The 14,301-nt window shown below is 26.2% G+C and overlaps 1 protein-coding gene across 1 annotated transcript; it reads right to left on the bottom strand.

Moving 5' to 3' along the window:
• Positions 1 to 12,545: 12,545 nt before the first annotated feature.
• LOC137808763 (peroxidase 10) lies at positions 12,546 to 14,301 on the bottom strand. Its single transcript, XM_068610031.2, has 4 exons — positions 14,047 to 14,301; positions 13,540 to 13,731; positions 13,279 to 13,444; positions 12,546 to 13,202 (listed from the first exon to the last, which is right to left on the bottom strand). Exons 1-4 carry the CDS (start codon positions 14,278 to 14,280, stop codon positions 12,793 to 12,795), a joined length of 1,002 nt encoding a protein of 333 aa, XP_068466132.1. The 5' UTR covers positions 14,281 to 14,301; the 3' UTR covers positions 12,546 to 12,792.

The raw sequence follows: 14,301 nt of genomic DNA, 5'->3' as shown, positions 1-14,301 counted from the left end.
ACATATATGTATGAATAAAATGTAATTATATTGTAAAGTAGCATTGTCTAGTTATTTTAGTAGATAGATAATTTATCTTTACTATTTTTTATTGTTACATACATAAAATAATAATAATAATAATAATAATAATAGTTTTAAAGTTTAAATTATAATTGAAAGAAAAAAAAATGTGCATCCAAAATGAAATATTCATTATATATTATTATAAATAAATTTTTATAATGGTTTATAATAATTATAAACAAAGACTGGAAGCACAAGATACCTTCACTTTTACAATAATTAATATTAATATAATTCCTCCATTTCAAAAAAAAAAAAAACTTTAATTGTTTTATAATTTTAATGTGTTTTTATTTTATTTTTCTTAATTTTGTGTTTATACGTAGTTAACATAAGTTGGTTGCTCAATCTCCAAAAGTCAACTGGGTTAAAGTGGTTACCCCTATTATTGGGTATTGTGGTCCACATAAAGGCACCACTTTGTTCAAAGTGGGAGGAAATTAATCTCTTTGCTTCTATTTGACTCTTTGTGGGGTGATTTGGAAAATATATGGGACCCATAAAGCACACCAATGTAAATATAACTAAATGGGTAATATTGTTAAATCTTTATAAACAATTTTACCATATAAAGATTTTGTCATGCGCTTACAAAGTTAACTCAACTCCATAAAATCGGTTCATGAGATTGAAGTTTGCATTCACTTATATACAATAAAATGTCTTTATCTCTAATCGATGTGATATCCAACGCATGCTTTTACAAAATGTAAAGAAAAGTTATATGTATGTTAATTTGTAATGGATTTTGATTGTAGTTTATTTTATAGTGATAGTATTAGAAGTGGGTTAGATAATGAAGGAAATTATGCATTAGTGGAGAGTGTGCATGGTGTGGATATTTCTATTTCCATTTCTAATTCACCGTCCAACCAAAATATTCATTAAAAATCAATGGAAAGTAGAAACAAACAAACAACATTTGTCCTAAAAATAATTCAAATCAATGGGTGTATGGGTGCTACCATCCAATAAAAGGATGCAATTCATATTCTAATGTCAAAATCTTTCAATGATCCCACATTATTTTTAAGATTATTATTTTAAATTCTCAATTCGAAAAATAAATTTATATTTTAGATGGTATAATCTAAAACGTTGGATAATAAAAAAAAATTCAAATTTTATAAATCCAAAAAGTCTTTGAATTCTATATTTTATAATTAAAAAAATATAAAAGGATAATTTTAGTATTTTTTTAAATATGAGTGCATGAAACAACTCTTCTTAATCCCTAACTCATAACACCTTCACAAAAATTGATAATGATTTTTTAAAATTTAATATTTTTTGTCTTACTAAAATACATAAATTGTTTAGGTTTCAATACTCAATTAATGTAGTAGCTAGATTTTACTTTTTTATAATAAAATTTAAATATAATATTATATATAATTTTATACTATTTTTTAAATTATAATATAGTAATTAGGTGTCTATATGTATTGTATTAAAAAATATATATTTAATGAAATATTATATTAGTTTAAAGTATGATTAAAATTTAAATTTGATTGAAAATAAAAATATTATAATAATACAAGTTTTCTAGGTTTTATTGTTTTAGTTTTAGCAGTTAATACAAGTTTTATCGTTGCTGCATTTCTACTTCCAATTCCTGCAATTTTTAGTTTTCAATTTCCTTCACTACATTTCAATTTCAATTTACTGCATTTCGATTCCAGTTTTCACATTCTTATTGTTTTTAAATTCTGTTTTCATTTCAGTAATTACTTTCCAATTTCAGATTTTCAATTCGGTTTTTACTATTTTCATTTTCAACTCTGTTTTACTTGTTGTTTCATTCTACTATACAATCAAAGTAATAATGGTTTAATTTGTTTCTCTTATTTTCATTGGTGTTTCATTTGGTCTTAACTTTTTAGTTTGCATAAGTATGATTTATTCTTTTAGTCTTGATGGATAGTTTTTGTGGGTGGTATGAGATTTGATAGGAAATTTAGTCTTGCAAAAGACAAAAATATCATCTGCAATAAAAATATGAAAAAGAAAAATAATACCTTTGTAACTAGCTATAAAAAAGAATGTTTTAGAATTAGAAACAAAACGAAAAAGAATCATCAACTTAGAGCTTCTTCAATAATATAGAAAAGAAGAGGAAAAAAAAGAATCTCATTGACTAACTCATGTTCCACATTTAGAAAAACCAACCAAACCACCATTCAATCTTACAAATAGAAAAGTCAAGTGTAAAATAATAAAATCCTAGTTACAAAACTTTTCATAAAAGCCAAATTTATGTATAACAACAACAAAAATAGTAATTTAGAGTATAGAAGGTCTTTTTCTCTATCAATCTTAATCACTACATTTTCACCTTACTCTGTTACAAAGCAAATTAATAGTCAACTATATAAATACTAAGTCTAGTCAACTATATAAATACTAAGTCTATTGTCGATATAATACTTGTCTTAATTTTTGTGGGACAATCAGGTTTAGGGTTACTTATATTTCTCGTGAAGAAAATGTGTGTGCTGATAAGTTGTTTAATTTATGATTTATTCATAGAAAATCATTTCACTGTTATAATATACTTCCTTCTATTATGTTTTTAGAATTCTTCATAAATAGGTATAGTCTGTTTGTGTATGGTTTTTGTTAGCATATGAATTTTGGCATAGTATTTTGTATTTTTTAATAATACGTTTTTTATGTGATAACAGATGATTATTGTTAATTAAAGTATCTGATATGTAATATTACTTAATAATACCTAATATGAAAACTTTTATATATAAATACTATCAAATCATTTTGATTGGGCTCATGATCCAACTACCAATTTGATTAAGCCTATGAGTAAGAATTTTAATAATAACTTTGATATCTTTCATGAATCAAATTCTCTACCACTCCACTTTAGATATTAAGGAGATAACACTAGATTTCATACTAGATTAAGTTTCGTTTTTAATTTTTTTCTTAGTTGTTATATTTTTATAGGTATAGCCGTCCTAGAAATGAAGGTTAACATATCTTTATTTGTAAGGTAAAATAGATTTTGAATTTAAAACTGTTGAGAGTGGTAGGGAAGAAGCATGTGCAGAGTTGCATATGGAAGATCTGTGATCTACAGCACACTCTATTCTCTTCCATAGGCTACTATTCTATCAAGTACAAAACAATCATACCTAAAATCTTTCTGTAAATCATTTCTCTGCCTTATACTTTATTTGCATCAAGGTATACTTACAAAATCAAGGAAAAGAGAAGAAACATACTTTCTTCAATTTTGTAATTTTTCTGAATTTCATCCTAAACTTCTAATTTTTTGTTATTTTTTCTGAATTTCATCCTAAACTTCTTATTTTTTGAATTTTTGTTAGTAGTTAAAATCTGAGTAAAGATTAATTTAGAATCTAAAATAATAAGTAATTTTTTTTTATAAAAAATCTCATATTTGGTATCATTATGAAATTTTACATTTAAACTAGATTGACTATTTAAGTAACAATAATGATATGTGATTAGATGAAAAAGTATTATTAAAAAAAGATATATAAGAAAAAATATTGTTAAAATCTTAAAATAACATTATAGAAACTAATTTATAAACTTTGATTAAAAAATAAACTAGGTTAAATACTAATAATTTTATTAATTTATAAAATAATATTTAATTTAGTGAATATAGTAAATTTTTTTTGTAAAATTAGTTTTTATTTAATAATTTTTTTATAATAATAATTAAAAATATTTGCTACAATGGAAAACCTTTGAAACATTTTATGCAATACAAATTTTACTAATAAAGTATCATTTTCACCAATTTGACCTTTCTTTCAAATGGTTCAAATGGATGCCAATTTATTATTCATGTAATGATGCTACATGACCTAATGTGGATTTGAGATAAAATTACATGAAATTTTAGATTTGTACAATTTTTGACAAATACTAGATTTTGAAAACAAAAAACTTATGTCAATATCACACAATTTTATTACGAAAAAAGTGATTAATTTAAAATATATAGTAATTAATAATTAAATTCTTGATAACTACAGTTAGATAACAATTTAAAAATTAATTTATAACTTTTTATTAATAATATAAATTAATTTAAACATCAAAAACCTTTTAATTTATAAAATAATATCCAATTTAATAGTTGTGTATTACTCACACAACACAACTTTAATTAGTATTGATTAGTGATTGATAGTTTTTATTTTAAATAAAATTGTGTCATTGTGAAACAATTTTAATTTAAATTAAATTACACTAAAACTTTGTCATCTTAATATAATTTCACTTAAAATAAAAAAAATACAAACATAAAATAGTGTGTGTTTAAAATAACTTTATCTTATATTTTAAAATTGTGTTATTTTCTAGGATAGGATTAGAAAAGAGAAATAAATATAAAATATAAATTATGAAAAATATGTATAATTTGTTGTTAAGTTTTTTAAAAATAAATATTTGCTTTGAGATTTTATATTTAAACAAACATCATATTAAAATAATTTAATTATAATTTTTAAAATATTTTTATTTTAAACTATTTGTTTAAGTATTCACAACCATTCAGGGTTTACCAATTAGGTCACAAAAATTTCCCCTAATTAGTAATTTAGTATAAGTTATTTATATTATAATTATTGTTCAAAGTCAATTTTTTTAAATTTTCTATATATACTTTTAAATTTTTCTTGAATACAATTTTTGTGAACGTATATTTCTGAAGTTAACCCAGATAAGACATTAATATATAATCTATTTAAGATTTTCAATTCTACAAAAACACAACAACAAAAATGGTGTAGTAAAATGAAAAAATGTTATTGTAATAAATTATTAGAACTATATTGAATTTTAATTCAACTTCCAAATACTTGTAGGATGTAGTAGAAATGCAATTTGCAATTTAAATTTATAAAAGATCTCTATTTTCATCCTTTTGGATTTAAGTGTTTCATTTTAAACAACAAAGTTTAAGTGCAAGAATGATTACAAAATTTGACCAATGCCATCACCAATATATTTCCCTATTTAAAAATTTGAAATCTACATTTTTAATGTAAAAAGTAAGTTATTGACATTAAGTTTTTCAAATTTAATTTAAATTATAAATATGTAGAATCTAACTAGATAAATTTAAAAAACTGATGATATATTCACAACCATTAAAATTATAAAAAAAAAAATCATTTTAAATATTTAGACAGTAATGAAACAACTAAAAAGTCCATTTTCTTTGTTTGTCTTTTCTGACTTCCAAAAGTGATGTTTCATAATTAGTTCACAGCTCACAAAAGTAGCACTCTCATCAATAACATTTTCACTTTTATTCACTCACTCAATACAGAAGTACTTATCATACATTACAAAAATAAACATATTCATTCACAACTCAATAATCCAAGGACCACCTGAATAACTCACCTTCAAAACAAACAAACAAACCCCTCACCCAACAAATTCAAAGCTTCAACTACCTCCCCTTTAAGGAGCATTCATAATTTCATACAACTCAAAACAGCAAAAAAGATTTCAAAAGATGATCCTCATCATGGGTGCACAAGTTCAGTTCAAACCCAATTCACCAATTTGTCATTCTCAAAGCCTAAAGTTCAACCCAGAAGAGAAAAATGCAGATACACTAAAGAACTGAACTGAAAAAAGCAAGAGAACCACCAGAACATAACCATATATTATCATAGCACAGACAATGTTGATGTCATTCTCTACTTAAAAACGAATATTTCACCTAGATAATGGTTAATTTAATGATCATCTAGATAAAATGTCAACTTAAATTGGAAAATAACATGTCACTGGCTAAAGTGATGGATCTAAGTTTTTCTCCTTTTTTACATTTTCAAATGTAATATGAACAATAAGCTAAAACTACCTTAACTAGGAAATAGTAATGAATCTCAAGTATCAGTGTGGGCATGTAAGTTTTGCCTTGGGTGTTGTTCCTCCTTGATCTCTTGAGGAGCTTGGACCGGAGGCAAGTCGTGGATGGGAGGTTGCGGCGGCAGGGACGGCGGTGGAGGAGGTGGGGCGATTCTGCCGTCGACGCAAGAGGAGCATTTGGTCTCAATCCAGGTTTCAACATCGTACTCTCCATGACCCATGACCCGGCGACCCGAACAGAGCCTACCAATCATGCCGGCGATGACACCCAGGACGGTGATGACGGCCAGAACCGCTATGACGGGTCCAACCGACCCGTGATCCGAATGGGTCCTGTACGCTTGCTGGCTTATTTCTATGGATGGCGGCTGTTGCACAAACGGTGTGGACATTGGAGGCAAGGGTTTGCAGAATATAAAAAACAGAACTTTAACTAAAAGGGAGAACAAAAATGGAGTCTTCTAGAAGAAATTGAAGTTTGAAATAGTTAAAAATAGGAAGGGTTTGGTGGGTTTGAGAAGGAAGATGAGAAATGGGGATTGGGAAAATGGGTGTTGGTTTCAATCTAGCATGTGTTCTGGGTACCCTTTTTCTGACTTTTGCCCCCAAATTATAGCAGGGTGGTGATTAGGGTTTGGTGTTGTGTTGATGATAATGTGGGAAGTGTGCAGTGGGAAGTGTGTAGGGTTGAGTGTGGAGCAGGTTGATTAAAGAGATGAAGGAATTTTTTGGGTGGGAGAGTGGGGTAAGACCAGAAGAGAAGATGAGAGAGAGAGAGAGAGAGTTTTTCTAGGTGCTTTTACCAGTGACTTGGAGACAACGTTTTGGACAAGGGAATCATTTCACTACCGACAACGGAACTGTTCTTAGCAACCTCATCATCATCAAACTTCAAATGTTAAAACACAACCTTCCACTCAAATATTGTTACTAGTTTCATGTATTTTCACTCTACAGTAAAACATCATGATGAATGAAGATAAATATATTAATTTGTTAGATTGTTTTGGAGTCCAAGGTTTAAGAATTAATGTAGTGTTGGAAAGAATGAGTGTTGGAAAGTGTTGGCAGAGATGGTGTGAGTTTGATACATGAATGAATGTCAAAATCTACTGCCAGAAGTTGTGTTGTGACCACACACTCACTCTTTATGATTAATAGCTCTCAGTCTCCCAAAACATCAAATCAATTCACTTTTACTAACTTCACCCCAATATCTCTCTAGTGGAAAGGATATGTCTTTCTCTATTTCTAATAATAGAATTAAGTAACTTTTTTTTAATTTTTAAATTGCTCCTGTTCTAACATTTTTAGCATTTTCATTTTTTTAAATATTTAATAAATACAATAATTTGGTAAAAATACTTTTAAATGTGTTAAGAAGATTAATATAATTATTCATTATTACTTTTTGTGTAGTTGTTTAAAACTATTGTGCTAGTCATCTATAATAAAATTATGTTTGTTTTATTTTCTATTATTTTTTTTCTCTCGACCTTAACCAAGTTATTCTCATTATATTTGCATAATAAAAATTAATAAATAATAAAATATAAAAAAAACATTATAATAAGACAATTTTTATATATTTTTTAACATAACTTATATACCTGGCAATCTATGTCGAAATCGTGTACAATAATTATTTAATTATTGAAGTTTATTTTGGGACAACATTACCATCCATGAAATTTAGTTTTATACTGAAAATTTATTTTATTTATACATGTGATGTGATCATAAAAAAGAATATTATAAATTTAGATAAATCACACCATTTTATTAGGAAAAATTATGTAAAAATAGTTTTTAAATTTGTATTTAATTGTTAATTATTAAATTTTAATTAATTATTATTTTCTATTTTAAATTATTTTTTATTAATTTTTAAGAAATTAATTTAAAATATAAAATATTTAGTAATTAAAATGTAGGTAATTAATTTAGATATTAATTTATATTTTTTTATTAATAATAGAAAATAGTTTAAGTATTAATAATTTTGTAATCTTTAAATTAATATTTATTTTTAAATTTGGTTATTATATAATAATTTTAGTGATATAATTTTTCTTTTTCATTTTGCATTCTTTCACTTTTCTTTTCATTCCAGCTAAGCAAAATATAAAATTTGTCAAATAGATCTCACAATATTTCACATAAAAGGTTTTGTTATTCTAAAGGCAAAAATCATATTATTTTAATATTGTATATAGTTCTTGTGATTCACTTTGACTAAATAACTCAAATCTGAGTTCCACCAAACTTCTTTAGTCAATTATTTGTTTTAAACGGTTTACAGGAGAAGAATTAAAGTAATTACTCAAAATTTGGAATTTTTACTCCTTAAATTGGTACCCGATAAAAGAAAATAAAATTATCTTTTCCTAGTCAAACTCTTGATAGCACTACAACAAAATAATAAAATAAAAATAAATTTTTATAAAAATTAGTTGCTATAGTGACTAAATTATAAATTATTTTAAAAATTAAAAAAAATATTTATAAATTAATTTTTATTATTGTTAAATAGTTTATAAATTTGTATCTAATTAGTTATCAAGATTTTAACTACCAATTATTTAGATTCTAAAATTGTTAGAAAAAATCTTAGTTGTTAATTAGATACTAATTTAGAAATAATTTAACAATAATAAAAATTAATTTAAAAATTAATTTTTTTTAATTTTTAAAATAGTCTCTAATTTAGTTATTATAGTAATTATTATTTTTATTTATAAAAATTGATTTTTATTTTATTATTTTAGTGTGGAATAATATATTTATTTTATTTCATTTATTGTGTTTTCATGGTAAGGCTATGCTTTTAAACTCCACACCCAAAATGATGCCCTAATATTTTATATGTGCATGTATAAATACTGACAGGGTGAGTGGCTCTAAGAAAAGTTGGACAAAATAATAATTAATACATTATTTGGCCTTTTGTTTAAAAAAATGGTTAAATAAAATAAAAAATATTTAAAAAATATAACTCTTAGAAAATAACAAATTAAGTAATTATATATAAAAGACTTGAAGATGCATTAATTAAACAATCATATCTTGTTATGCACATTTCAATAAAATTATGATAAAGAGTATATTAATAATACTTTAATAGTTTTTTAGGTTGAAGTTCTTATTTAATAATTCAAGGCATGGATTTACCTAGTTGTCTATGTTTGAGTCCTAAACTGATAAGAACATTGCTAAGGGAAGCTGTTTATCAATTGAAATTATTTAAAAAGAAAATATTTATCAATGAAATCATTATTTAAACTTAACGTCAAGTTATGTACATTTTTATTAATAAAAATATGTATTAATATAAATTATGCAAATATACATTTTGAAATTATTTTTTGTACAAACAATATTATTTAATTAAAAAAATTATATTTATACAGTCGTATTAAAATAATATTTTCATTGTTACAATTCGTTATAAATAATTTCATGCTCTAAAAGGTGAAAATGTTCCACATAATTATTTTTATTTATTTTGTCAAAAAAAGAAATCACTACAAAAAAATTACTAAATAAAAATTAATTTTAGATAAAAAAATAATTAGTTACTATCATTATAAGAAAATCATGAAATTGAAACCAAATTTTAGAGACAAAAAAATTATTAGTTGATATAGATTAGAGACCATTTTAAAGACTACAAAAATTTTAGTTTCTAAATTAGTTTCTATTATTGTTATATGGTTTATAAATTGGTGTCTAATTAACAACCAAGATTTTTGCTACCAATTATTTAGATTTTAAATTTGATAGCAAAAACATTGATGGGTAATTAGACACTAATTTATAAACCATTTAACAATAATATAAATTAATTTAGAAACCAAAATTTTTGTAGTCTCTAAATGATGTCTAATTTAGTCAATATAACAACTAATTATTTTTTGTCTCTAAAAATTTATTTCTATTTCATGATTTTTGGTAGTGTATAGTGACTAAATTAAAATTATAAACTAAAATAATTATTAGTTTTTAAATTAATTTATATTATTAATAAATAGTTTTTAAATTGGTATAATTACTAATGGTTTAACTATTATTTATTAAAATTTTAAATTTATTAGAAAAATATTGATAATTAATTAAACATCAATTTAAAATTTATTTATCAATAATAAAAACTATTTTTTTTTAATCTCTAGAATAGTCAATAATTTATTAAATATAGTAACTAATTATTTTTTATTTTTAAAATTGATTTTTAATAAAAAAAAATTATAGTAAATTAAATATTTCTTTATGCATTTGAATGGAGGTTTTTCCCTCCATTCCCACAGCAAGCATTCATTATTGAAGTCAATTATTTCCTGCTACAATAATGAGAACTTCAACCAAACTTTTGACATATAAAAAGAAACAGAAGTAAGAACATGCTATCTGCAGCATAAGGATATTCAATGGGAAATACAGCATAAAAAAATTTAATTTATATTTTTAAAAAATGACCAAATTATCTTTATGTTAAAAATAATTTGATTAAATGTTAAAAGTTGTTTTATTACGTACCATCTGCATTAAATTATATCGGTGATTAAAGTGTTAAAAATATTTTATTACCTACCATCTACATTAGATTAAATAATCCATGTGTTGAGAGCTATGCACGATCTTATAATTATATCACATTACTACTAGTGTATGTAATTTTGTGAAATATCTTAGTTAAAAACTTAATTTTTAAAAATATGAATTAAGTTGAAATAAAATTAAAATGAAATAAATTCTCCTCGACACTATCAATCCTTTGATTAATCTTGCTAAAACTTCTACAAACTAAAAGTAAAATTATAATTTAAAAATATTAATTAGACTTAAATTTTTAAAAATGTCTCGGAATAAAAAAAAGATTATAATATCATTATTTTTGTTATTGCAAAGATTATTTTTCTTTATCAGTTGAACCCTAGACATCTCTAATCCTAATCTATTAGATCCAAATACAAATCCAAATTTCTGTTTTACTTGGCTGATCTATATGGGTCAATTACTCTAAACTACTTCGTCTAAAATTATATTTTACTCTATACAAATATACAAACTAAAGCCAGATGTATACAAATATACAAACTAAAGCCAGAAGTTTCGGAAGGTACGTGGCTGATGTTTAAGAAGTTTTTGTCTTAGTTCAATTAAATGTTTGGTCGTGGGTCACTGTCAAGTCTCATACTACGCTTTTCTCATTTTCTGATTGGTGTCTTGACACTCTAGTTTGTATGAGAATAATTTGTTGATATTTTTTCTAGGGATTTGTTCTTTTAGGTTGGATCTCAATATCCAATTAGGTGAGTTGGCTTGAGTTTTTTTATATACGAGTTTAACCACCCTTGAAGTGATTCACATTTATTTAAATTTTATTGCCTAAAAAAAAAAACAAATAACTAGAACCATATCCATAACGATAAGATCTTGGATCTACTGAAATCAATTAAGTTTCAGTCTTCTTTTATTCTTTTGACCATGATGTAGAAATTGACTTCTGGCATAACTGCTTTCTATATTTCTTCGTCTTACAATTGACCTATTAAAAAAATGTTATTGGACCAAAAGGATCGGTGGAATCAATCAGGTCCAATTTGCTTGTAAGTTCTTGTCAGAGCTCTGCATCTTTGACTACTTTTTATTCTTTGAATATTGTGATCAATAAGATGTCACACTGTAAATGATCTTTCCGTGTAAACAAAAAAGAAAATTTGAATAAAACGGGGTAGAGAAGAAAATTCTTTCATTAGATAGTTTTTTCTGCTAACATTATCCTGTTACATTCAAATAATTATGTATGTTATAAGTTTCATGTATATACTTTTTTCATGAAGATAAGTTTACTCGTGTTTCAAGGTTGTATCTGTTCTAAAACATTCTTATTAGACTAATCAAAATCGGAAAAAAAGTAAGTAAAATCTGATCCATGCTTATTTTTACCTAAAACTGACTTTGGTATAATATACAGAGATAAATATAGATACAAACGTTAGGACGTGAAAGTGGAGTATCGTGCGTATGATATTAAATTGAGTTGAGAAAGTAGAAGATGAGTTTCTACACGTAAATAAAAGGATGCTTCCAAAGCTTATATTGCAAATCTGCATCAGACGAAAGAGACCTGTGTAAAAGTATGAGATATAGATGCCCTTCCGTATGCATGCGCAATACATCAAATTTAACAATAAAAAAAGGATTCAGACCACTATAAGACTATAACTACGTACTCAAAGCTACACGTGTACCCCACTCCATAATACTTTTACTTTTAATAATATTTTTGTCACATTGCAATAAGCATTTGAATATGGTTAATAAGAAATTCATCTTATGAGGAATTCATGTCATCCAAGTAGACTTCTAAAATATTTTTGTATCTTGTTAAATATACGAGTTTCTTATTATCTGATTAATGTCTTGAACCTGATATGTATTTATTCAATTAAAAGTGGTTGATAGGATAGGAAGATATGATTCACCTTTGAAATTTAAGTCGTTTTTAACTAGTTTTAACCTCATAAGTATTTGAAAGTTATTTTTGAATTCTATATTTTTTTTACTCTGCATGAGGGTTCTACCACATAAAAAGAAACACATAACTTGCTTATTTCAAATTTACATCTGTGTAGTAATCTACAAACTTAGCAAAAATACACATAATAAGCTAAACCAAGCCTTTCTGATATGTGACTGCTGCATTAGAGTGCAAAATGCAGTTATTTTTTGGCTTTTGCACCTAGGTTTCTTATTTCCACTGGGTGATCTTCACATAAAAGGTAACATGGTGTGCATTCTTCTTGGATACAGACTCCAATGACTTGCAAGTACTTAGTTTACATAGCCACATTTGCCTCTAATTTCTCCCTCCATTCCTGTAAGTACTCCTACATTACTAAGCCTCTCCATGGATTGGGAAAAATCATCATAGAAGGCAAAACGGTTGTTGCTGTAATAATAAACCATAGCAGCAGTTCTTCGATCCCTAGCTAGTACTTGGTCAGACTGTAGAAGGCCTGTGTTGTAGATGAGATTTCTATAGTACTCATTGTCGAACATGAAGGTACTTGAAGCATCAAGAGGTGCAAGATTGGTGTTTGAAGTGTCTTCATTTGGGCACATGCTTTGCAGTGTTGTCAGAAGTGAAGAATCAAGCACGGGATCAGGTCTGCCAGAGCCTTGAAAGTCAAAAAGTCTCCCTTTGAAGGTGAAGCATTGGGCAAAACCAATTGTATGTCCTCCTGATTATGGAAGTAAACATACCAGTCAAAAAAATGAACAACTATTTTGAACCATATTAGAGAAAAGTGTAAGAACCTGAAAGGGCTACAACATCCCTCAGTTCAAGACCCTTGGAGTAAAACTTTGCAGTGATGTTTTGTAGAGGCTCAATTGGTGAGGGAAGTTGTTGCTCAGCTGCCTCCTTACTGGTTGTTATTGCATCTCTTCGCCCTAATGCAACATCCCAAGAAGGCCCTCCAACCTAAAAATAGAACAAAAACACCAACAAGTTTCATAAATATGTTGTTTGATTAAGAAACTTTTGTCGGATAATATAAAAAGAAGTGTGAGTTTTACCATACGAATGGCTTCCCTAGCTGCTAATGCTAATATATCAGCACATGAGACTGTTGCTGGACACATTCTTTCAACATGTTCTTTTATGTCATCAATGACTTCGAACCCTCGAAGTGAATTGTGATTAGGAAGAGCATTCTTTTCACCCGTGAAATATGGTGTATCATCAAGAAGCACCGAAGCATCACAACCCTTTCACAACCCATTCAACTTACTGTTATTATTAATCATATAAATTATTTATAATTGTGTACTTAAAATCACTGTAAGCGAGGTAATGAAAAAAAATCATCTCCATCAATAAAAATGTTATTAAAATATATATAATTTATGAATCTTCCTCAAGCAACACTAATAATCACTAATTTATGTATGAGTGTGGTCCAGCAGCATGATTTCAAGTTTGACAGAAAGAACATGTAATAAAGGCATGCTAAGTACGTATCTCTTAAACGTAACAACACTTATACCAGAAATAAAAGCAATGATAAAAATCATAAAGCATACATTTACTATGCAATCGTGAAAGTGTAACCGAAGAAGGGACGCAGCCATTCTTTTGTCATCTCTCACGGCTGACCAAACACCATATCTAACAATCATGGCCAAGTTGGGGCATGATCTATCGTAGAAGTTGATGTCGAGCTGGTTTGTACCAAAGGGAAACATATGAACAAGAGGAACCAAGGTAACAAGCAAAAAGAAGAAAGTGAAGGGGATTTTGACAACTCTACATGTCATGGCTTCAGTATGTTTTCTAGG

Source organism: Phaseolus vulgaris, chromosome 3 (genome assembly GCF_051622355.1).
Source record: "Phaseolus vulgaris cultivar YP4 chromosome 3, ASM5162235v1, whole genome shotgun sequence".
In the NCBI taxonomy this organism is placed as follows: domain Eukaryota; kingdom Viridiplantae; phylum Streptophyta; class Magnoliopsida; order Fabales; family Fabaceae; genus Phaseolus; species Phaseolus vulgaris.
The sequence above is the reverse complement of the archived record's forward strand: the minus strand, read 5'-3'. Positions and strand labels throughout refer to the sequence as shown.